This window comes from Oncorhynchus nerka, linkage group LG19 (assembly GCF_034236695.1).
Source record: "Oncorhynchus nerka isolate Pitt River linkage group LG19, Oner_Uvic_2.0, whole genome shotgun sequence".
NCBI classification, from domain to species: Eukaryota; Metazoa; Chordata; class Actinopteri; order Salmoniformes; family Salmonidae; genus Oncorhynchus; species Oncorhynchus nerka.
This window is the reverse complement of record NC_088414.1, coordinates 29,421,767-29,447,786: the sequence shown is the minus strand read 5'-3', so window position 1 is coordinate 29,447,786 and position 26,020 is coordinate 29,421,767. Positions and strand designations below refer to the sequence as shown.

The window sequence follows — 26,020 nt, the reverse complement described above, 5'->3', positions numbered from 1 at the left end:
AATTAGTTTAGATGTAAAATGTATCTTAACACATCACATTAGAAGTTATATGAACTCACTCTGTGTGAAATAATAGGGGTTGACATTATTTTTCAATGACTACTTCTTCCACTGTCCCCATACAACATCTGTAAGGTCCCTCAGTCAAGTACTGAATTTCAAACGCAGATTCAACTACAAGACCTGGGAGCCTCACAAAGACGGGCAGTGATTGGTAGATGGGTAGCAATAACCAATCAGACACTGAATATATCTTTAAGCATGGCGAAGTTAATAATTATGCTGTAAATGATGCATTAAACCACCCAGACACATCATAGATGCAGTTGTCCTTCTGAAATGAGCTGCAGGACAGGAAGGAATGAAAATGCTCAGGGATGTTACCATGAGGCCATTAGTGATTTTAAAACAGCTACAGAGTTCAATGGCTGTGATGGAAAAAAAAACTGAGGATGGATCAACAACATTGTAGTGACTCTACAATAATGACCTAAATTACAGAGTGAAAAGAATACAAATATACACAATAAAAATATTCCAAAACATGCATATGTATTCAGTATTCATAGCCTTTGACTTATTCCACATTTTGTTACAGCTTGAACTCAAAAAGTATTAAATATATTTTTCTCACCCATCTAACACAATACCCCATAATGACAAAGTGAAAACATGTTTTTAGGAATTTCAGCACATTTATTGAAAATTAAATACAGAAATATCTCAATTACATAAGCATTCACACCCGAGTCATTACATGTTTGGCAGAAATTATAGCTGTGAGTCTTTCTAGGTAAATCTCTAAGAGCTTTGCACACCTGGATTGTGCAATATTTGCCCATTATTCTTTTCAAGCTCTGTCAAGTTGGTTGTTGATCATTGCTGAACAGCCCATTTCAAGTCTTGCCACAGATTTTCAAGATTTAAGTCAAAACTGTAACTTGCCCACTCAGGAACATTTACTGGCGTCTTGGTAAGCACCTCCAGTGTAGATTTGGCTTTGTGTTGTAGGTTATTGTCCTGCTGAAAGGTAAATTCCTCTCCTGGTTACTGGTGTAAAGTAAACTGAAGTAGGTTTTCCCCTAGGATCTTTCCTGAATAAGACTCACAGCTGCAAAAGGTGTTAATAACATGTATTGACTTTATAACATGTATATAACATGTACTTAATTGTATCTAATCAAGGTATATTAGTGTTTTATATTTCATGAATCTTAAAAAAATGTTAGAATTTGTGGAGATCGTTGATAAAAAAATGACAATTCAATCCCACTTTGTAACAATAAAATGGGAAGAAATCCAAGAGGGGTGTAGACTTTCGATAGGCACTGTATGTTAGCCTTGCTTACGCATATTCCTTCCATGTTTTTCCCCGCACAACACATCCGTCAATGTGACTCTAGTGCTCGGGCTTACAAATGAGCACTCACCACCAGTGACCTTGCATGCGAACACCCTCTTGGCCTCCAGTCACATGATTGCTGGTTTTGCTTTTTCTACCTGATAGCACTGGAACTGTTTGGGTTCAGTATAGAACATGCTGGTGATGGAATGTTTCTTCCTCGGGTTATATGGTGCACAGAAGTCATGTTTAGGTACTGGTACTTAATAATGAAAGGAGTTTTTAGAAATAAATAATACAATTTTGATGGCAGAGAATAGAGAGTGGTAGGTCTGCCATGAAATCAAACTTGATGCATTGACACGAGTAGAGCTTCTCTACTGTTTTAATTATTTAAAAGCTTGGTGGATGAATGTAAGACAAAGTCTATATGTGGTGTTTGCAGGGCTCTGAGGTCTGCCAAAGCAGTTTGCATGGGTCTGTGTTAAAGGGCTGGCTGTATCTGCTCAAGTATACATTTAATCCATCCCAGTGTGTGTGTGTTCGCGTGCTCTTACCAAAGGCAGGCTCATGCCTTGGGTCATTTCCAAGACTGCAGATTGTACTGTAATTATTGGAATGGTCATGATTTACAGTTTCATCCATATCCATCTGTGTCACGTTCAATATATCACAATTTCCCATTGAAATGATCCACTCAAGTATAGTTTTGATTAATGGCAAAATGATAATCATGTTATAGCCATGTTGTCTATTGGTTTTCAATGGCTCATTGTGCCTGTTGGCCTGCTACTGGTAAGCACCCTACTGCCCCCTGCTGGTTACATTAACACTAAAGTCCATTTCTGTCAACTGTCACAACCAATACTGTACCTCATGTAACAAATATTTCCTGGATGCATAAAATGCAAGACAAAGTTGAATTAAAAATATACATCAATCATTATCTCCTGAGAAAAAAGACTCACGGCAAATTTATGTAAGAGACTAAGAACTGAAGAAAATGAATAAATAATGAGTAAAATCATTTATTTTTCTCCACATTTAAGTGTTCGACACAAGACAAAGCATTACAAGTTATTGTGACATAGTGTATCTCAATATCATGATATGCTTTGAAGAACATTTTATATTTTTTGCCAAAAAGGACAACAATACATGGCATGGGCAGTAGCTCATTAAAAATAGTATCTCAAATTCATAACATTAAAAAGACAACATACGACATCAACAGCCAAATGAAAATACAAACAATAGAACAAAAGCACAGTTCCCGACACAAAATAATGTTTATAAGAAATAACGAAAAATATATATATTTACTACATTAACTTGCAATAATGGTTTACCTGGAGACTAAGGAAAAGAGCACATATAATACCCAGAACCAGTCACGCTGCGCAAACCAATCAACATGCATACAGCACATACACTCAAACCCACCAAAGGTAAATCAGTCTGAAAACCATTACCACAGCATCAGAAAAACACATCACAACCCATAAAATGTAATAAATACTCAAATAAGCATTGTGTTTAAAGCTGAAATGTGTATCACTGATTAAATGACTACATTTGTGCGATATCCAGGTACAAATCTAATCAACAGTCAATATATTTGGGTAAAAAAGTGATTGGTAAATGATCAGTGTAACTGACATTCAATGATAAAATACCGAAATGTCTTAAAAAAAACATGAAATTCTTTAAATCAGGGTGACAATTCTTACTCACAGTACAAAATAATTCATATTTTGATTTGTCCCTTTGAGAAATATAGCGAAAAGTTGCTCTGCTCATAAGAACTCAACACCATGAGCTGTAGGGCACTGTCATCTGTTTATGAGAATATAAAATCAAATCAGAATGTTTATCATAACCCAGTGTTTATTTCCCCGTTTTATCTTATTTAGTCAGAATCATGATGCTTGTTAATTAATGAAGCACACATATTCACACACAGGACAATGGATGCTGTTATTTGACTTGCAGGTGAACTTCAGTGAACCAGTTAAGTATACACAGCGAGACCAATGTCAATAGAACACTGAAATCTCAAGCCAAAGGGAATGATACTAAGGTTCCTGTAAATTGGCAGTATGGGACATCTGGGTCACAAAGACTGCGTCCCATGGACTGGGATCATCACGCAGGGTCAAAGTTCACTTGAACAGCTGTCCGCAGTAATAATAATAGATTTTCTTTTATATAGTACAGTAGCACCATTATTTCTCAATCTCAACCACACCATTAGATACAGTGAGAGACTTCCAACAGACTCCTAACCACTGCCTCGGTTTGTCATGCGATGAGTGCTGTGTATGTATCTACAAGTGCTCCGGTGTAGAGGTCATGACCTCCCTATGTATATATGGCTTGTGCTCATTATGGCTCCTCATTTCCCTTTACGTCTCCCTCCCTCCCTCCCGCCTGCCTCCCTCCACCCTCCCTCCTGCCTCCCTCCCTCCCTCCCGCCTGCCTCCCTCCCTCCACCCTGCCTCCCTCCCTCTGGTACTGAGAACATGTTAACATCAGGATAACTGCTTGCTCATCATCATCACCCTGGCAAGGTGACTGAAACCTTCCTTAGTATGACCTTAAAGCCAATAGTCTTCCATAACCTACCATACTGATATTTATCCTCTAGACCAGAGTTATGAAAACACTGGTCTAAAGCCATTCAAGAATTTACATGTTAGTTAATTTCTTGAGAAAATTAAATGAGATGGTACAAGCTACTGCAGTTTACTGCAAATGGTATAAACACATATAGATAAAGTCATTGCATCATTACGACAATGCAAAAAACATCGTCTTTCTAGAAAACAGGGAGGTGAATCATTAAATATTTAACTAGTCTCTTAGTTGGTTCATAAATAAGCTCTTAGACTTAGAATTTGGAGATTCTAGATGACTTTGGAATTCGAATCAAGTCATCTCTGGTCTTTCAGAGACAGTATCCCAATCTGTCATATCTGAATTAATGTGCTTCCTTCTTCTAACTTTATTCCTCCCACTCTTCCCCCTCCTCCCCTTCTAGTGCTTTTCTAGCTTCGGGGGCAGAGTTTGATGTGGTGGCTGTGTTTTTGAGTTTGTTGCAGCGGCAGAGGCAGCTGAGGAAGAGGAAGAAGAGGATGAGCAAGAGGAGCTCCGTCGAGTCTCCACACCTGTACTTGTCATCTTGAGCTTGCGTCGCTTTGCAAGGGGGGCGTTGTCAACACTCTTCAGAAAGAAGCCCTCCCTCTTCCCCTTGTTGAACGCCTAATGGAGAGAGGATGTACATACAATAGTACATACAATATTATAAATTGGGTGAATTGAGCTCTGGATGCTGATTGGCTGACAGCCGTGGTTTATCAGACCGTTTACCACGGATACAACAAAACATTTATTTTTACTGCTCTAATTACATTGGTAACCAGTTTATAATAGCAATAAGGCACCTCTGGGGTTTGTGGTATATGGCCAATATACCACGGCTCAGGGCTGTGTCCAGGCACTCCGCCGTGCTGAAGAACAGCCCTTAGCAGTGGTATATTGGCCATATACCACACCTCTGGCCTAACTGCTTAAATATAACCTACCTATTCTATTACAACGCATATACACCTCCATTATATTTCTCTATTGTGGTTATTTCTCTATTGTCATTATATTGCGCATACCCTTTATTATATTCCTATAGTGCTTTTTTATATTGTGTTCTCTATTTGTTTTACTCCAACATTTAACTTACATTTTTGATTGAATACTTTTTCTATAGATGTTGCACTGTTGAAGAGGAGAGCTGGCGAGTGAGTAAGCATTTCATTGTAATGCGTACAATACGCTATACTCTGCACATGGCAAATAAACTTTGATTTGATTGGGAGATTCAAAAAATATATATAAATAAAAGAACACAAGGAATGTAATCTACTGGTTATAGAAAATGTATACTTTCTTCCCACTGGAATTCCATTACCTTGTAGGTGGCGTTGACATAGGAGCGGACGATGGGGCCGCTGGACTCTAGCACATCTGGGGTGCAGAGGGGGGTGGAGGATAGGATAGCCCCGCCCTGCAGCCAGCTGTTCTCTCTCAGAGCAGACAGCTTGAGACGCCTCTCTGGATCCACCGTCAGAAGCCCTGAACACAAACAGGAAGGAAGGAGGTTTAGAAGAGTTAGGGAGGGAAGGAGGGAGGTTTAGAAGTGTTAGGGAGGGAAGGAAGTAGGGAGGGAAAGCAAAAATGAAAAATATGAAAGGTTGGGAAGGGAGGGGGGTTAGTTTAGAAGAAAGAGAGAGAGAGGAAAGGAAGGAGCAGGGAGGGGCAGAGAAAGCATGACAGAAAAGAGGAAAGTGAGTGAGGGCAGGGCAGGGACAGATAAAGGCGGGGGAAATGTTTAAAAGATTGAGTGAATGGAGAAGGAATAATTGCATCGTGATTGATTGATGATTGTCGACTACAGGAAAAGGAGGACCGAGCACGCCCCCATTCTCATTGACGGGGCTGCAGTGGAGCAGGTTGGAGAGCTTCAAGTTCCTTGGTGTCCACATCACCAACAAACTAACATGGTGCAAACACACTAAGACAGTCGTGAAGAGGGCACGACAAAACCTATTCCTTCTCAGGAGACTGAAAAGTTTTAGCATTGGTCCTCAGATCCTCAAAAGGTTCTACAGCTGCACTATCGAGAGCATCCTGATTGGTTGCATCACTGCCTGGCATGGCAACTGCTTGGCCTCCGACCGCAAGGCACTACAGGTAGTGCGTACGACCCAGTACATCACTGGGGCCAAGCTTCCTGCCATCCAGGACCTCTATACCAGGCGGTGTTAGAGGAAAGCCCTAAAAATTGTCAAAGACTCCAGCCACCCTAGTCTGTTATCTCTGCTACCGCACAGCAAGCGGTACCAGAGCGCCAAGTCCAAAAGGCTTCTTAACAGCTTCTACCCCAAAGTCATAAGACTCCTGAACAGCCTACCCAGACCCCTCTTTTACGCTGCTGCTACTCTCTGTTTATTATCTTTGCATATTTACTTTAACTCTACCTACATGTACATATTACCTCAATTAACTCAACTAACCTGGTGCCCCCGCACATCCCTGTATATAGCCTTGCTATTGTTATTTGACTGCTGTTGTTAAATTTTTTGTTACTTTTTATTTTCTATTTGTTACTTAACACTTAAAAAAAAAAAAAAAACTTCTTAAAGCATTGTTGGTTAAGGGCTTGTTAGTAAGCATTTCACTGTAAGCTCTACCTACACCTGTTGTATTCGGCACATGTGACAAATAAAATGTGATTTGGATCATGTCAATGAGTGAATAAGGATAATGTAAGGGATGCAGAACATACCTTTCACAAGCTCTTTAGCCTCCCCTGACACACCCTTCCAGGCTTCTCCAGCCAACGAGAAGTCTCCCTCTTTAATTTTATGCATGATGTCAGCAGCATAAGATGAGGTCATCCCCGCTCGCTGCTGCTGCTTACTCTGGAAGGGCACCTGTCCTGACAGCATGGTGTACTGCCGGACGGACGGACACACAAAGTCATTAATAATGTAACGATAATTGGTTTTACTAATGACACATTACAGAGTCAGGTTGGGAGAGTAAGTACCAGGATGACCCCAAGGCTCCAGAGGTCGCAGGCCTGGTCATAACCGGTGCTGTGGAAGAGTTCAGGAGCAGCGTACTGCAGTGTGAAGCAGGGAGTCTGCAGGGGGGCGCTGCCCGCAGGGCACAGCCGGGCAAAACCAAAATCTATCACCTTCAGCACCGAGTCCTCCCCCTCGTCTGCAAACAGCACATTCTGAAAAAGAGAAAAGGAAAGAGAAAGAGAGAGCGAGCGAGCAAGCGAGAAAGAAGTGAGTGGGCCGTGCAGGAACAACACAGTCAACAGAAGGTTACAGTCATTGGCTGATGTAATGGAGCAACAAATGTCAATTTATTTTAGCCTGAACCAACAAAATAAAATCATAAACCTGATAGGCCATGCTTAGTGGTTTTTACAGTATTGCTAAAGACTTTGATCTCATCATACTCACTGCCTACAGGCTTTGGTTGGTACAGAGTACTAATTGCAGCAAACTCAATGACTTATTTCGGGCCATACATTTCTATAGAATATATTTAGACTCCCTCTCTCTCGCTGTCTGTGTCTGTCTGTTGGCCCACCTCTGGTTTGAGGTCTCTATGCACCACTCCAGCCTCGTGCATGAAGCCAACAGCTGACACAAGGCTCCTGAGCAGCTGACTGGCCTCTGATTCCCCAAACAGCTTCTTCTTCTTGATCCTCTCCAGCAGCTCCCCCCCACGCAGCAGCTCCATCACCAGGTACGTATGGAACTGAGAGAGAGGAGGGAGAGAGAAGGAGGGAGGATGGGGAAAGAGAAGGAGGTGGGGGGAGGGAGGATGGAAAAGAGGGGGTGGGGAAAGAGAAAATAATAAGGTTGTATGATGAGAAAATATTCTTGCTGCATGATTGATGAAGTTCCCCAATAAATACCCCAAATATCAAACATTATTGTGATTCAAGAAACCTTGTAAGTAAACACAGCCAAGGAGAAGAGAAAGAAAGTGCCTGTAGTTAGTGCTCGAAGGTGGGTGCCTGTAGTTGTTAGTGCTCGAAGGTGGGTGCCTGTAGTTGTTAGTGCTTGAAGGTGGGTGCCTGTAGTTGTTAGTGCTTGAAGGTGTGTGCCTGTAGTTGTTAGTGCTCGAAGGTGGTGCCTGTAGTTGTTAGTGCTTGAAGGTGGGTGCCTGTAGTTGTTAGTGCTCGAAGGTGGTGCCTGTAGTTGTTAGTGCTTGAAGGTGGGTGACGGTAGTTGTTAGTGCTTGAAGGTGTGTGCCTGTAGTTGTTAGTGCTTGAAGGTGGGTGACGGTAGTTGTTAGTGCTTGAAGGTGGTGCCTGTAGTTGTTAGTGCTCGAAGGTGGTGCCTGTAGTTGTTAGTGCTCAAAGGTGGGTGTCTGTAGTTGTTAGTGCTTGAAGGTGGTGCCTGTAGTTGTTAGTGCTCAAAGGTGGGTGCCTGTAGTTGTTAGTGCTCGAAGGTGGTGCCTGTAGTTGTTAGTGCTCAAAGGTGGGTGCCTGTAGTTGTTAGTGCTCGAAGGTGGTGCCTGTAGTTGTTAGTGCTTGAAGGTGGGTGCCTGTAGTTGTTAGTGCTTGAAGGTGTGTGCCTGTAGTTGTTAGTGCTTGAAGGTGCGTGCCTGTAGTTGTTAGTGCTTGAAGGTGCGTGCCTGTAGTTGTTAGTGCTTGAAGGTGTGTGCATGTGCATAATATCATCCTTCTGTACCTGATCAGTGTAGACCTCATGCAGTTTGACAATGTTGGGGTGAGCCTCACACTGCCTGAGGGCAGCAATCTCCCTCTGAGTGTTCACTTCCATTCTAACAAGCAGGAGAGAGAGTGAGAGGCATTCACACATTAAAGGTCAACAACACAAAGCACCTCAGTGCGCCAAACAGCCTATGAAAAAGCTGTGGTCATTTCTTTTGTTGTACTTTTATAAGGATCACCATTAGCTAACACCGTAATGCTAGCTAATTTTCCTGGGGTCCAACACCAATTAACAAGACATTACAAACACAAATCAAGACTTCACAAATATTCAACAGATAGACAATACAGACAATTAAAATACCTGACAGGAAACACATTTAACATTCAGTTGATGCTTTCTATTTCCTGTCCAGTCATTTGGTCTATTACATTAGATGTTCTTTCTATTTCCTGTCCAGTCATTTGGTCTATCACATTAGATGTTCTTTCTATTTCCTGTCCAGTCATTTGGTCTATCACATTAGATGTTCTTTCTATTTCCTGTCCAGTCATTTGGTCTATCACATTAGATGTGCTTTCTATTTCCTGTCCAGTCATTTGGTCTATCACATTAGATGTTCTTTCTATTTCCTGTCCAGTCATTTGGTCTATCACATTAGATGTTCTTTCTATTTCCTGTCCAGTCATTTGGTCTATCACATTAGATGGATGCGCTTTTATTTTTTTCTTGAAGGTGGATTTACTTTTTACCTGAGAAGTATGGATTGGTAAAGAGTTCCATTTAGCTATGGCTTTATATAAAACTGTAGATTTAAGATGATTTGTCCTTGGCTTGGATTGTCTTAGCTTCCCTGAATTTGCCTGTCTGGTTTGGTGGTTATGCGTGTTGCTAGTATGTACTAACTGGTCTGAAAAATACTGTGGTTGGTAATGCAAAGCGCCCTACCCCCTTAAAATAAAAAAATAACAAAATGCCATGGAATAGGCATTAAAACACAGCAGCGTGAAGTGTGTAATTCATCATGCTGGTGTAATAATGACACATTGCATTAGCGAGTGACAGAGTCTCAGCCATCACCACACCCCGGCTGACTCACCTGCGGCTGATGATCTTAACGGCGTACTCATGGCCACTCTGGTGGTGTCGACACTTCCTGCACACAGAGAAGCTGCCCTCGCCCAGGGGCGCCCCCTGCAGGCACAGCTCATACAGCTGGAAGAACGTGGAGTCCTGCAGAGGACAAGAGAGGGAAGTCAAATACAACTGCACAGGAAACTGTAGAATGTGTCCAAATTAAATATTTAAATTGCTGGCTGGACGGATATTTATTAAAGCAGCACAGACTGAGCTCAGGCCAGCAAGACCTGACGTAATACATTCACCTAACAACATTCATACAGCCCGGTCAGGACTAGTTTCATACCTCTAACATAACACTGGCTTTCCTACAGCCATGTGAGGACTAGTTCCATACCGCTAACATAGCACTGGCTTTCCTACAGCCCGGTCAGGACTAGTTTCATTCCTCTAACATAGCACTGGCTTTCCTACAGCCCGGTCAGGACTAGTTCCATACCGCTAACATAACACTGGCTTTCCTACAGCCATGTGAGGACTAGTTCCATACCGCTAACATAGCACTGGCTTTCCTACAGCCCGGTCAGGACTAGTTTCATTCCTCTAACATAGCACTGGCTTTCCTACAGCCCGGTCAGGACTAGTTCCATACCGCTAACATAACACTGGCTTTCCTACAGCCATGTGAGGACTAGTTCCATACCGCTAACATAGCACTGGCTTTCCTACAGCCCGGTCAGGACTAGTTCCATACCGCTAACATAACACTGGCTTTCCTACAGCCATGTGAGGACTAGTTCCATACCGCTAACATAGCACTGGCTTTCCTACAGCCCGGTCAGGACTAGTTCCATACTGCTAACATAGCACTGGCTTTCCTACAGCCATGTGAGGACTAGATCCATACCGCTAACATAGCACTGGCTTTCCTACAGCCATGTGAGGACTAGATCCATACCGCTAACATAACACTGGCTTTCCTACAGCCATGTGAGGACTAGATCCATACCGCTAACATAACACTGGCTTTCCTACAGCCATGTGAGGACTAGATCCATACCGCTAACATAGCACTGGCTTTCCTACAGCCCGGTCAGGACTAGTTCCATACCGCTAACATAGCACTGGCTTTCCTACAGCCCGGTCAGGACTAGTTCCATACCGCTAACATAGCACTGGCTTTCCTACAGCCCGGTCAGGACTAGTTCCATACCGCTAACATAGCACTGGCTTCCTACAGCCATGTGAGGACTAGTTCCATACCGCTAACATAACACTGGCTTTCTTACAGCCATGTGAGGACTAGTTCCATACCGCTAACATAGCACTGGCTTTCCTACAGCCATGCGAGGACTAGATCCATACCGCTAACATAGCACTGGCTTTCCTACAGCCATGTGAGGACTAGATCCATACCGCTAACATAACACTGGCTTTCCTACAGCCATGTGAGGACTAGATCCATACCGCTAACATAGCACTGGCTTTCCTACAGCCCGGTCAGGACTAGATCCATACCGCTAACATAGCACTGGCTTTCCTACAGCCCGGTCAGGACTAGATCCATACCGCTAACATAACACTGGCTTTCCTACAGCCATGTGAGGACTAGATCCATACCGCTAACATAGCACTGGCTTTCCTACAGCCATGTGAGGACTAGTTCCATACCGCTAACATAGCACTGGCTTTCCTACAGCCATGTGAGGACTAGTTCCATACCGCTAACATAGCACTGGCTTTCCTACAGCCATGTGAGGACTAGATCCATACCGCTAACATAGCACTGCGACGGACAGTGGATGAGCCCGGTCGCTCTGCTCCCATCTGGCCCTCCATGAAGTCCCCCATCACCACGTTCTTGTTGAACAGAATGGAGGGAGCAACGAAAGAATAGCCCTGAAATGGAAGAGAAGAGTCTTTTTATTTTATTGAAAATCCAAAACATACAATATACTTGCAGTGAAGCCGCTCAACAACTACCGTAATTGCTGGACTATTAAGCGCACCTGAATATAAACCGCACCCACTGAATTATAAAAAAATATGTATTTTGTACATAAATAAGCCGCACATGTCTATAAGCCGCAGGTGCCTACCGGTACATTGAAACAAATGAACTTTACACAGCCTTTAAACGAAACACGGCTTATAACAAAAATAAACAGTGGCCTACCAAGAAAGTCATTGGTCACTATCTTCCTCCTCCTGTGCACTGAAACCACTGGTCATCTCCTTCGGTGTCGGAGTTGAATAGCCTCAGAATTGCTTCATCCGATGTTGGATCGTTTTCATTGTCGCTCTCGTCACTTTCATCCGGAGGCAAATACCCTGCTGAGCTCAATGCTCCATGCTGTCAGGACCCACGGGCAGACTTGACCATAAGTTGCTCTTCGCATGCGGCCCGTTTTAGTGAAGGATTTCTCCCCACTTGTCATCCAAGCCTCCCACTGAACAAGGAGCGCCACCTTAAATGGACGATTTACACTGATGTCGAGTGGCTGCAAATACTTTGGGCCATCTGCTTTTCTTCCCTCTGAAAGCTGTTGTTGTCTTTTTGCACTGAGTCAGTTCCTCACGCTGCTTTCCAACGTCTTATCATCGACTCATTAAGGCCAAGCTCCCGTGCAGCAGCTCTATTTCCTTTTCCAACAGCCAGATCGATTGCCTTCAACTTCAAAGCTGCATCATATGCATTTCTCCGTGTCTTTGCCATGATGAGGGTGACAAAATTACTACCGTAATCAGAATGATGGGAAGTTTGAGCGCGCTCGATTTACGTCACATTATGTGACGGTGCTCAGTTTTTTGGCGGCATGAATCTTGTGAAAGCGGGAAAAATCCATAAATTAGCCGCGTCATTGTATAAACCGCGAGGTTCAAAGCGTGGGAATAAAGTAACGGCTTATAGTCCGGAAATGACGGTACATCACACCAATCACCCAACAGACTCCCATTCAAAAACGGGGACACAAACCCTCCAAGATCCTCCCACAGTTCATCACAGCTGTCCCTCAACCATCCGAGACCCATCCCACAGTCACCCCCCCCCAAGAAAAATCTAACAAAAAATTGAATTAATTCCATCCACCCCCCCAAGAACACCCCCTATGCACCAACAACCAAGAAAATGAGCTCATGAGAAAAAAGAAAGACAAAAGTAAACAGAAAACAATGCAAAAAAACAAAACAAAGGAAATCAAGGACAACTAAAATCAAAACAGCAAGGCCAACTGTATATATTTGAGTGCATGTCTGGCACTATTTACATATGTATGTGTCTGTGTATGAGTGTATTGAATGAGAGTGTGTGTATATGCATGTGTACAAACATCAGCATCAGCCTCAGGCAAACCAGCATTAGCTGTAAAAACACTGTCCATCAGTGTCGTTCAAACTTACGTTTTATTATGTTTTATACTTTATTTTTGACCATCATTCTATCTCCTGCCAAGCAACTCCACTCCCACTTGTCTCCAATTCCACATCCTAACCCTCAGCCCATCCCACCTATCTGTGCTGGCCACCCTCTTCGGATTTCTACGCAACATACAGTGGGGCAAAAAAGTATTTAGTCAGCCACCAATTGTGCAAGTTCTCCCACTTAAAAATATGAGAGGCCTGTAATTTTCATCATAGGTACACTTCAACTATGACAGACAAAATTAGGTTAGAAAAATCCAGAAAATCACATTGTAGGATTTTTAATGAATTTATTTGCAAATTATGGTGGAAAATAAGTATTTGGTCACCTACAAATCAAGCAAGATTTCTGGCTCTCACAGACCTGTAACTTCTTCTTTAAGAGGCTCCTCTGTCCTCCACTCGTTACCTGTATTAATGGCACCTGTTTGAACTTCTTATCAGTATAAAAGACACCTGTCCACAACCTCAAACAGTCACACTCCAAACTCCACTATGTCCAAGACTAAAGAGCTGTCAAGAGCTGGGAGGACTGAATCTGCAATGGGTAAGCAGCTTGGTTTGAATAAATCAACTGTGGGAGCAATTATTAGGAAATGGAAGACATACAAGACCACTGATAATCTCCCTCGATTTGGGGCTCCACGCAAGATTTCACCCTGTGGGGTCAAAATGATCACAAGAACGGTGAGCAAAAATCCCAGAACCACACGGGGGGACCTAGAGAATGACCTGCAGAGAGCTGGGACCAAAGTCACAAAGCCTACCATCAGTAACACACTATGCCGCCAGGGACTCAAATCCTGCAGTGCCAGATGTGTCCCCCTGCTTAAGCCAGTACATGTCCAGGCCCGTCTGAAGTTTGCTAGAGAGCATTTGGATGATCCAGAAGAAGATTGGGAGAATGTCATATGGTCAGATGAAACCAAAATATGACTTTTTGGTAAAAACTCAACTCGTCGTGTTTGGAGGACAAAGAATGCTGAGTTGCATCCAAAGAACACCATACCTACTGTGAAGCATGGGGGTGGAAACATCATGCTTTGGGGCTGTTTTTCTGCAAAGGGACCAGGACGACTGATCCGTGTAAAGGAAAGAATGAATGGGGCCATGTATCGTGAGATTTTGAGTGAAAACCTCCTTCCATCAGCAAGGGCATTGAAGATGAAACGTGGCTGGGTCTTTCAGCATGACAATGATCCCAAACACACCGCCCGGGCAACGAAGGAGTGGCTTCGTAAGAAGCATTTCAAGGTCCTGGAGTGGCCTAGCCAGTCTCCAGATCTCAACCCCATAGAACATTTTTGGAGGTAGTTGAAAGTCCGTGTTGCCCAGCAACAGCCCCAAAACATCACTGTTCTAGGGGAGATCTGCATGGAGGAATGGGCCAAAATACCAGCAACAGTGTGTGAAAACCTTGTGAAGACTTACAGAAAACCTTTGACCTCTGTCATTGCCAGCAAAGGGTATATAACAAAGTATTGAGATAAACTTTTGTTATTGACCAAATACTTATTTTCCACCATAATTTGCAAATAAATTCATTAAAAATCCTACAATGTGATTTTCTGGATTTTCTTTCTCTCATTTTGTCTGTCATAGTTGAAGTGTACCTATGATGAAAATTACAGGCCTCTCTCATCTTTTTAAGTGGGAGAACTTGCGCAATTGGTGGCTGACTAAATACTTTTTTGCCCCACTGTATATATCTTTCAACTATGCTGTGATGTTTAACGTACAATTTCAATCTATCTAATCGAAAAGAATCCACAGATTGCGAGGTGAAGATAAATACTTTTACTAAGAGTATTAGTATATAAGTAATTGACTGGCCCGGTCTTTCAACAGTACTATTGCTAGGGTCAATTTTAGATCAATGCTACCGTATGCATTTTCAGCCATTCCTGAACCTGAGACCAGAAACAGGCTACCTACCTGAGGGCAATACCAAAATAAATGGTCTATTGATTCTGTATCCTCACAACAAAATCTGCAGAGCTTGGATGATTTTATGCCCCAAATATTCAAGATTTTGTTGGTGGCAATAATTCTATATAATCATTTTAGCTGAAAAGCACAAAGTCTTGAATCTTGCGTCGTTTTATATATCAACTAATACACCCTGGACCATGGAATCGGTACATCACAAATCTCTTCCCAACTATTTTGCAATCTGTATGGCACAGTTGTCAACATCCTGGTCCTCAAATGAAACTGGTATACTTTCCTATTTATGATAGTTTTATTCCTCCGCAAGTTTTGATCCTTTAAAGTGGGCAGACAGACCAGTTCCCTACCTCCTCCAGCTGCCACCAGCCTCCTCCATTTTGGGGGTAATGCTGTAATCAATTGGTTGTACTCTTGGATTGAGCAGACCTTCCCATACAATTCTGATAACTCCATGAAAGACATAACTCTACCATTCCAATTTACAATATAATTTAAGAACAAAATACCCTTCCCATAAATACAGGTATTTTATCAACCAGCACATTTGAGTTCAGCCATAAAATGTGTTGTAATATTTGTTCTATCTTTTCAGGGGGATGAAATTGAAATTGTAGCCAGCTTGTTTAAGAGAGATACTTTGAAAAAAAGTATCATTTTCAATTAATCGAAAATGAGACGTGGCAATCTGCACAAAGGCCATTTTTAAACAATGGATGAGCTTTTCTTAGTAATCTACTTGAGAACCGTTTAGGGTTCAAGTAAAACTTTTGAATAAGTGAATCTTTTAGAGAGAGGTTTAGTGCTTTTATATTTAATAATCTCAACCCACCCAATTCATTATATAGATAAGCACGATTTATTTTGTCTGGTGTAGTGTCCCAGATAAAACAAAGTATTTTTTAGCTCATATGATTTGAAAAACAAAGCATCAGGAGTAGGCAGTGCCATAAGTAAGTGAGTAAACTGAGATATGACTAAGGAGTTAAATCAGGGCAATCTTTTCCATAAATAGACAGGTATTTACCTCTTCATGGTTGCAGGATCTTGTCTACAAGTTTTCTATTGAAATTCATTGTGGAGAGCTTATTTATATATTTTGTGATATGAATACCAAGTATGGCTACTTCACTGGCAGCCCGTTTTATAGGTAAACTGCTGGGTAATGTAAAAGTTGTGCTTTTAAAAGATCCAATACGTAATATTGTACAGTTATCATAATTAGGTTTTTAGTCCAGAGAGTCCATAAAAGTTATTTAGATCTTCAATGAGACATAGCAGGGATCTAGCTTGCAGACTTAATATAAAACTTGAGTCATCTGCATACATAGACACCTTTGTTATTTAGCCTTTGATTTCTAATCCTCTAATGTTGTTATTGGATCTGATTTTAATAGCAAGCATTTCGATGGCCATAACGAATAGATATGGTGACAGTGGACACCCTTGTTTAACTCCATTTAACAATTCAAAATTAAATCAAATTTTATTGGTCACATACACATGGTTAGCAGATGTTAATGCGAATGTAGCGAAATGCGTGTGCTTTTAGTTCCGACCAGCCAGTAATATCTAACAAGTAATCTAACAATAACTACCTTGTACACACAAGTGTAAAGGAATGAATAAGAATATGTACATATAAATATATGGATGAGTGATGGCCGACCAGCATAGGCTGGATGCAGTAGATGGCATAGAATGCAGTATATACATATGAGATGAGTAATGTAGGGTATGTAAACATTATATAAAAGTGTCATTGTTTAAAGTGACTAGTGATATATTTATTACATCCAATTCAAAACTCTCTGAGAAGTAGGGGTTATTTACTATTTTACACCTGGGGTTGCTATATATTACTTTTACCCATTTTATAAGAGAATCACTGAAATTGAAAAAAATCCAGGCATTTATAAATAAAATCCAGTCTTACTTTATCAAATGCCTTTTCAAAATCCGCTATAAATACCAGGCCTATTCCTCTGTAATTTGGCCTTCGCACTGATCTTTCTGTACATTTATTAATTTGAAATGTTTTGTATTATTTAGAAAGAATTCTTCAATCAGTGGGAGAGGATGAGATGGAAAAGAGAATATCTGCTTAAAATATTTAGCTTCCTCTTTTAAAATATCATTTGGAGAATCATAGATGACTCCGTCTTCAGTAACGAGTTTCTGCTGGAGATTCAGGAAGTATTTTGTGCATTTTTCTCCATATTCCATCCAGTATGCTTTATTTTTTTAATAGATTACATTAGATTGTTCTTGAATAAGTTCCACAAGTTCGTTTTGTTTTTCCTTTAATTTATTTTGTATCTCTGGAGCAGCCTTTCTTAATGTATGGGTCGTGACCCAAAGTGGGTCGCAGACCTGTTAATGGTGGGTCACAAGGTGTCAGAGTACATTTATAATTATTTCATTACTGGAATTGACTTTGGCCAATTGCAACTGCACTCTCTGTTCAGTGCGCTCTCTGCTTAGCAGCATTGTCTCTACTCTCTGTTCAGTGTCCTCTCTGCTTAGCAGCGGTGTCTCTACTCTCTGTTCAGTGTGCTCTCTGCTTAGCAGCGGTGTCTCTACTCTCTGTTCAGTGTCCTCTCTGCTTAGCAGCGGTGTCTCTACTCTCTGTTCAGTGTCCTCTCTGCTTAGCAGCGGTGTCTCTACTCTCTGTTCAGTGTCCTCTCTGCTTAGCAGCGGTGTCTCTACTCTCTGTTCAGTGTCCTCTCTGTTCTGTCCTCTAGCCAGAAACTGCTTTTTTATTATTGATGAATAATGAATTGAATGACCTCCGATGGTACATTTAAAGGTATGCCTAACAATAAGTGGATTTGCTGTTCCTATATTATACTGAAACAATTCTGTTATAAATCATTCTGTCTTAGTTAAAAATAAGTTGTCCTCCAGTAAACTTAAAATGTCCAATATCCCCGTACACATGGAAATTCTATAAGAGTTATGTGAAGGCCAATTAGATGATGATCCGATCGCATTCTGTCTCCTATTAAAGCTTTTTTAACCTTTAACCTCTTCAACCTATGGGGGCCCTATTTCATTATTGGATTAAAAAAACATGCCCGTTTTAAGCGCAATATTTTGTCACAAAAAGATGCTCGACTATGCATATAATTGACAGCTTTGGAAAGAAAACACTCTGACGTTTCCAAAACTGCAAAGATATTATCTGTGAGTGCCCCAGAACTGATGCTACAGGCGAAACCAAGATGAAACTTCAAACAGGAAATGAGCAGGATTTTTGAGGCTCTGTTTTTCATTGTCTCCTTATATGGCTGTGAAAGCGCCAGGAATGAGCCTGCCCTTTCTATCGTTTCTCCAAGTTGTCTGCAGCATTGTGACGTATTTGTAGGCATATCATTGGAAGATTGGCCATAAGAGACTACATTTACCAGGTGTCTGCCCGGTGTCCTTTGTTGAAATTGCCTCGTAATCTCCAAGCTGCTCGCATTCATCCATGTGATTGAGACAGAGAGGAGAATTCCAGGAACGATATATCATGAAGAGATATGTGAAAAACACCTTGAGGATTGATTCTAAACAACGTTTACCATGTTTCAGTCGATATTATGGAGTTAATGTGGAAAAAAGTTTGGCGTTTTGATGAATGAATTTTCGTTTTTTTTTTGGTAGCCAAACATGACGCAGAAAACGGACCGATTTCTCCTGCACAAATAATCTTTCAGGAAAAACTGAACATTTGCTATCTAACTGAGAGTCTCCTCATTGAAAACATCAGAAGTTCTTCAAAGGTAAATGATTTTATTTGAATGGTTTTCTGGTTTTTGTTGAAAATGTTGCCTGCTGAATGCTAACGCTAAATGCTGTTACACAAATGCTTGTTTTGCTATGGTTGAGAAGCATATTTTTGAAAATCTGAGATGACAGTGTTGTTAACAAAAGGCTAAGCTTGAGAGCTAGCCTATTTATTTCATTTCATTTGCGATTTTCATGAATAGTTAAGTTGTGTTATGGTAATGAGCTTGAGGCTGTATTCACGATCCCGGATCCGGGATGGCTCGACGCAAGAAGTTAATGCAAGAGACAAAGATACAAGAAAGTAGTCAAGACGACTAGCTTGATTAAGTCTCCTCCATGTATATCTCACTAGGTCAGGGTTTTTTAGTCTCCAAATATCCACTATTTCTAATGTGTCCATAATATTTGTGATTTCCTTAACCTCTTCAGTCGACCCTCTACTTTTTTGAACATTTTGTTAAAAATCGCGCAACATTTCAGCGCCCTGCTACTCATGCCAGGAATATAGTACGTTCATATGGTTAGAATGTGTGGATAGGAAACCCTCGGACGTTTTTAAAACTGGTTAAATCACGACTGTGGCTATTACATAAAGCGCAGGAAAACCTGATCACAGAAAATGGAAAAAAATATCCTTGCGCCACTTCCAGCAATTGTTAACAGTGAGCCGAATTAGATAAGACCGAGCATTCAACTCCCACAGCATCCCCATGTTGTCTAGAGTCTTGTGAATTGAATCATCTTTGATTCTTGGTTGAACCGAAACAGGGGCACCGCTTACCTCCGGTCTCCGCCCAGATCATTCCGGAAGAGCACTCTCCTGAAATGTTTTCCAAGACGACAGCTAATGATATTTACATCGCCTACGGATGATTTTTATCGCTTATTAACGTTTACTAATACCTAAAGTAGCATTACAAACGTATTTCGAAGTGTTTTGTGAAAGTTTATCGTCTACTTTTTGAATTTAAAAAAATGACGTTACGTTGTGAAATCGCTGTTTTTTTCGTTTATCACACAGTCTACATATAACGATATCTTGGCTTTATATGGCCCGATTTAATCTAAATAAAGACCCAATAGTGTTTATGGGACATCTAGGAGTGCCAACAAAGAAGATGGTGAAAGGTAATGACTGTTTTCTATTTTATTGTGCGGTTTGTGTAACGCCGAAATGCTAATTATTTTGTTTACGTCCCCTGCTGTGCTTTTCTGTTGTAGTGTATTGGTGCATGCTATCAGATAATGCATGCTATCAGATATTTCATGCTGTCGCCGAAAAGCATTTTAAAAATCGGACTTGTTGCCTGGATTCACAACGAGTGTAGCTTTAATTTGATACCCTGCATGTGTATTTTAATGAACTTTTGAGTTTTAACTAATACTATTAGCATTTAGCGTAGCGCATTTGCATTTCCAGAGCTCTAGTTGGGACGCAAGCGTCCCAAGTAGAGGCAAGAGGTTAAGGGCACGGTGATGATAGTTTGTAAAGTGATTTCCTTTACGGTCCATTGAGGTACTTAACACTGTGTTATAGTCTCCTACCATAATGAGAATAGTCTTATTTGTGGAGGGACTATCAAAAGGTGTCTTCCTGTGACAGTGTAGGGACAGAGTAGGTATTCTGCATATTGCAGAGGGTAGGGTATAAGGGGTACCTGAAACAGTCGATCAGTGCTTGGTGGGGTGCTGGCTGGAGAGTAGAGAGGATTCATGCCAGTGAACTCCTCAGCAAAGTTTCCTGTATCCAGCTCACTCCTGATCTCTGGTTTGAATGGGCTGACTACCTTCTTCTCAGCCAGGTCTGACCAACTGAGACCCTATGAATATAGAGCAATGGAAAGAGAATGGTGAGAGTGTGTGTGTGTGGCAGTTGGAAGATAAAGAGAGGGAGTGAGATGGGCCTAGAGACAGAGCAGGAGTGAAGACGAGCACCTTGAAGAAGGCATGAGTCTTGATGTCTTCGGCCCTTCGGGGCCCAGAGCCCAGTCTCTTGTGGGGGTCTTTGACCAACAGCTTCCTCAACAGGTCCTGAGCCACGGCGCCGATCATAGAGGGGAATGGCGGCTCACAATGTAAGATGCGCCTGAGAGAAGGGCAGGAAGGGGGGAGGAACGAAAAAGAGAAAGAGGGAAGAACAATCACTGTATACACTGTGTAAACCCAGCCCTAATTATAAGCCAACCATTATGGCCATAAAGAACACGATTGCAAAGCAACACATTAACAAAATATCTAATTAAGCTGCAGGCTTTGTTACACAAAGGATGCAGCACAACTAATTTCTTTGTTATTGTATTCAGACAGTAAGCTAAAAGAGAGGGTGAAACGAGCCACCTTTACAATAGATGTCATTATTTTGATAAGTTGCCGAGGGCCATAGACAATGATGAAAGAGTGGAACGGAACCAGTGTTTGTGAGGAGGGGTGGATGACACACAGCACTCACTTGGACACCTCACTCTGGGAGTTCCTTTCCCCCTCCAAGGTGAATGGTGACGCCCCCGTCAGTAACTCAAACATCAGGATCCCCAGACTCCACCAATCTACCGACTGGAGAAAGGAAGGATGATAAAATAAACGAAAGATGACTCTGTGTTCTACAGTAATTGATGTGTAATAAAATGCTGTAGCTCACAGCGCATGTCCAAAGTTCTCTCCCTGTGTGATGCGTTAACACTTACCTTTCCATGACCAGACTTCCCCCTGATGATCTCTGGAGCCATGTACTCTATGGTGCCACAGAACGAATATGTCCTTTCCTTCTGTAGTGGGGAAAATAAACACATGACTCAGTCTGTAGTAACCTAACGTAGCAGGTGTAAAAGAATGCAGTTTTCAGCGGAAAAGGAAGCTAGATTGAATTAGATGTATCCCTGAAAACCAGATAAGACTAGTCTGTAGTGACAAAAATATATGCATGGATACATACATGCACAGATTGCGTCCACACAAATAGAAGCATCAATTTTTTACATACCTCCTCCTCCAGGAACTCTTTGCTGAGCCCAAAATCTGTCAGCACTAAATGTCCCTCGCTGTCCAAGAGGATGTTCTCTAACTTGATGTCCCGGTACACGATGCCCAGCTGTGAGAATCATACCGAACAGGAAGTTACATACACAGGATAACATATGATTAACAGAGAGAGGATAGAATCAAGCCTTCACGTAATTATGTAAGATTAACATGTTGGAAGTAAATAGAATGGAATATCTGCCAAGTAATGTAAAGGACAGAAATGCTCGATAACATACCTTGTGGAGGTGCTCCAGGGCCAGGATAATCTCCCCGATGTAAATCCGCACCTCTTCCTCAGAGAAGTGATCTCGCTGGTACAAGTGTGTGAACATCTCCCCTCCGCTCACATAGTCTACACACACGGCAGAAAGACAGATTTTCACCTTGTCAACTCAGGGGTTTCAATCTTGCAACCGCACAGTTAACTAGTCCAACGCTCTAAACATTGCACTCCACGAGTATCCTGCCAGTTAAGCAAAAGCAGTAGAAGCCAAGGTAAATTGCTAGCTAGCATTAAACTTATCTTATAAAAACAATCAATCATAATCACTAGTTATAACTACTAATCCAGTTTAGCAGGCAATATTAACCAGGTGAAATTGGGTCATTTCTCTTTCGTTCATTGCACGCAGAGTCAGGGTATATGCAACAGTTTGGGCTGCCTGGCTCATTGCGAACTAATTTGCCAGAATTTTACATAATTATGACATATATTGAAGGTTGTGCAACGTAACAAGAATATTTAGACTTAGGGATGCCACCTGTTAGATAAAATACCGAACGGTTCCGTATTTCACTGAAATAATAAACGTTTTGTTTTCGAAATTATAGTTTCCGGATTCTATCATATTAATGACCAACGGCTCGTATTTCTGTGTGTTATTATGTTATAATTAAGTCTGATTTGATAGAGCCGTCTGACTGAGCACCAGCAGGCCCGTAATCATTCATTCAAACAGCACTTTTGTGCATTTTGCCAGCAGCTCTTCGCAAACACAGCGCTGTTTATGACTTCAAGCCTATCCGCCTAATGGCTGGTGTAACCAATGTGAAATGGCTAGCTAGTTAGCTGGGTGTGCGCTAATACTGTTTCAAACGTCACTCGCTCTGAGACTTGGAGTAGTTATTCCCCTTGCGCTGCAAGGGCTGTGGCTTTTGTGGAGCGATGGGTAACGATGCTTTGAGTGTGGCTGTTGTCGATGTGTTCCTGGTTCGAGCCCAGGTAGGGGCGAGGAGGGGGACGGAAGCTATACTGTTACACTGGCAATACTAAAGTGCCTATAAGAACATCCAATAGTCAAAGGTATATGAAATACAAATGGTATAGAGAGAAATAGTCCTATAAATACTATATTAACTACAACCTAAAACCTCTTACCTTGGAATATTGAAGTCTCATGTTAAAAGGAACCACCAACTTTCATATGTTCTCATGTTCTGAGCAAGGAACTTAAACGTCAGCCTTTTTTACATGGCACATATTTTACATGGCACACATTTTTACATGGCACATATGACTTTCTTCTCCAACACTTTGTTTTTGCATTATTTAAATCAAATTGAACATGTTTCATTATTTATTTGAGGCTAAATTGATATTATGGATGTTTTATATTATGTTAAAATAAGTGTTAATTCAGTATTGTTGTAATTGTCATTATTACAAATAAAAAAATGGACCGATTAATCGGTATCGGCCTTTTTGGGTCCTCCAATAATCGGCATCGGTGTTGAAAAATCATAATCGGTCGACCTCTAGTATATACACAGAAAGATACACTTTCAGCACTTCAAGATCATAGCCGGAGTGTTCCATGTATGGGTCTTTTTGACCCAGCGCTCACCCAAGATAAGATGGAGCTTAGTCTGGGTCTGGAAGGCGTAGTGCAGTGTGACCAGGAACGGGGACTGGCGGATGTGCTCCAGCACCTGTCTCTCTGTACGTGTGTGCTCTGCAGTCTTTGCCTTCTGAACGATGGCTGCTTTCTTCAACACCTGAGACATAATCATCAACAGTCAGTCAACCAGCCCATAAATTCTCCCTACATCAGACAATGTCAATGCTTGGGTTGTCTTTGGACCAATGTCACAGAGACTCACCTTCATGGCATACAGCTTCCCTTCATCATGACCACTGTTCTTTCTGACCAGAAACACTTTCCCATAGGCTAGACAGAGACACACAGCACAGAATGGAAAACTCTGCATCACATTTGATTGTAGCCACTACCACCCACCCAGGAGCCTGCACTACATTTAATATAGTTTATTCTAAATGTTCTACAAAAAATAGACAGTAAAATAAAGTTATCCAGGTCTCCAATAACACCATGACCCTATGCTATGAACCCCAGATCGGCACAGTGAGACTCACCTCCTGTGCCCAAGACTTTGAGAAGCTCAAAGTTCTCCATGCCCACTCTCTCAGTATGGCCTGTGAGGTTCGCTGGTATGGGGGAAAGAGTACAGTGTCAGTGCTTACGCACAACACACGCTCGTGCACACACACACTGAGGAAACACAGCTGAGCACAGTAAACTGTAAATATTTTGTGACACCACAACAAACATTGATGGTCTGCTTGCATTCATCCATTGCTGTGATCCCAGGTGTCGGGTCATAGAACTAGGAACCTTGGAACCTCTAACCGCGGCAATTTGACTGTTAAACTCATGGGTACACTCACAGAGGCTGCCTGGTATTATGATGCAATAATTTCCATGGTAATGCATAATGTTCATTCAAATGATGTTAACAGATGTGGCTCATGCAATGGAATGTATTTTTGGTAACGTCAGTAGAATTAATCAACAAAGCAAAGCACATATTGAAGGGTACACTTCCTGCTTTTACTTCCTGCTTTACTCCCATGGGTACACCTGCAATGTCTGCCAGTCCACCATCGACTTGAATTGGGGAAGCCTGTTCTATTCATTCACTGAAATACTGATGGGCAACATTTACCCAAAGTGTATAGCATATTCAAATCCTTTGACAGGTTCAAATAATACATTATGAAACAGTAGTTTACTTTGATGGTTACTTACCATTGGTGATCTCATGTTTGACAGTGCAGGCTTTCCTCCGGATCCCAGTATCGGAGTCCTCACTACTACTACTATCCGAGCCGTCTCCAGACATTTCAAATGTTTATGTGGCTACTCTTCAAAATAAATAAACCGATTTAGCTGAAGTGTTTTGTATAATAACCTCAGACGCATTAGATTTTATGTAGTCAAAGAAAATAACAAATGTAGCCTTATGTACGAATTAATTTGGGAGCCGTTGCATGCATTATAAACATAGTTTTGTTGTTTTATTTTCTAAACAATATCATTGCTAGACTTAATCCCCTAGACATCCCGCTGTTCTGCCTAATCTACTACTAAAACGAAAATACTAGCTAACACTGAACTAATAATAAACCAGAATCGTACGTCTGTAGCTAGCTAGATAACGGTGTCTATTAGGATGTTATTGCCTACTACAACAGACTAACGTTAACTGCTGCTGATCTCTAGCACTGATTTGATTACAATATAGCGCCGAACTGACCAGACAGCATTAAACTGGCTACATAGTAGCGAGTGGCCTATCTCTTGCTAGCTAGCTACCTTTTGCAACAATCTTTTTGACAAACTGAAATTAGCAACTAGCTAGCTACTCATTTGTAGCTACGCTAACCGGTTATAGACAATTACAGCTAGTTAACTAACCTTCAGTAATACGTCAAAACTATGTAAAACCTCGGCAACTTCACAACCAAACTGTTAACGTCATTAGCTAACTAGAAAGCTAGCTGTCCTGTCAGAGCTAGCTAACGTTAGCTAGCTTGCTGACTGTCGGTTAATTTTAATTTCATAGCAAGCGTACTATTTATAGCTATTTATAGCTATTTCGTCCGGATAGGATGTGACACACGCTGAAGATATACCACTTTTTAAGTTATTTGACAACAATGATTTGAAAAGTAGGTTTAGGTAGCTAGTTGATGTTGTGGCTGGAGTAGTCCATAGTACGGAAGCCGCAATGTCACAGTTTTAGGAACTTTTTTGGGAGACCTGTTGGTTAGACCGCTTAGAAGTGGGCTGCTACACCCTACAGGTAATACTTTTAGGTCTACTAACTACCCGAAATTGTGCTGATAATAGCTAGGTAAATTATTTGACTGTGG

At 41.5% G+C, this 26,020-nt stretch overlaps 1 protein-coding gene across 1 annotated transcript; it reads right to left on the bottom strand.

Moving 5' to 3' along the window:
• Positions 1-2,354: 2,354 nt before the first annotated feature.
• Positions 2,355-25,884, bottom strand: LOC115101351 (ribosomal protein S6 kinase alpha-4-like). Its single transcript, XM_065004848.1, has 18 exons — positions 24,894-25,884; positions 24,221-24,292; positions 23,947-24,014; positions 23,691-23,841; positions 22,083-22,198; positions 21,806-21,913; positions 21,510-21,590; positions 21,275-21,378; positions 20,761-20,911; positions 20,484-20,645; positions 11,455-11,580; positions 9,701-9,834; positions 8,617-8,710; positions 7,505-7,675; positions 6,948-7,139; positions 6,684-6,852; positions 5,307-5,470; positions 2,355-4,603 (listed from the first exon to the last, which is right to left on the bottom strand). The coding sequence occupies exons 1-18, from the start codon at positions 24,985-24,987 to the stop codon at positions 4,379-4,381; spliced, it is 2,382 nt and encodes a 793-aa protein (XP_064860920.1). The 5' UTR covers positions 24,988-25,884; the 3' UTR covers positions 2,355-4,378.
• Between the last annotated feature and the right edge of the window lie 136 nt (positions 25,885-26,020).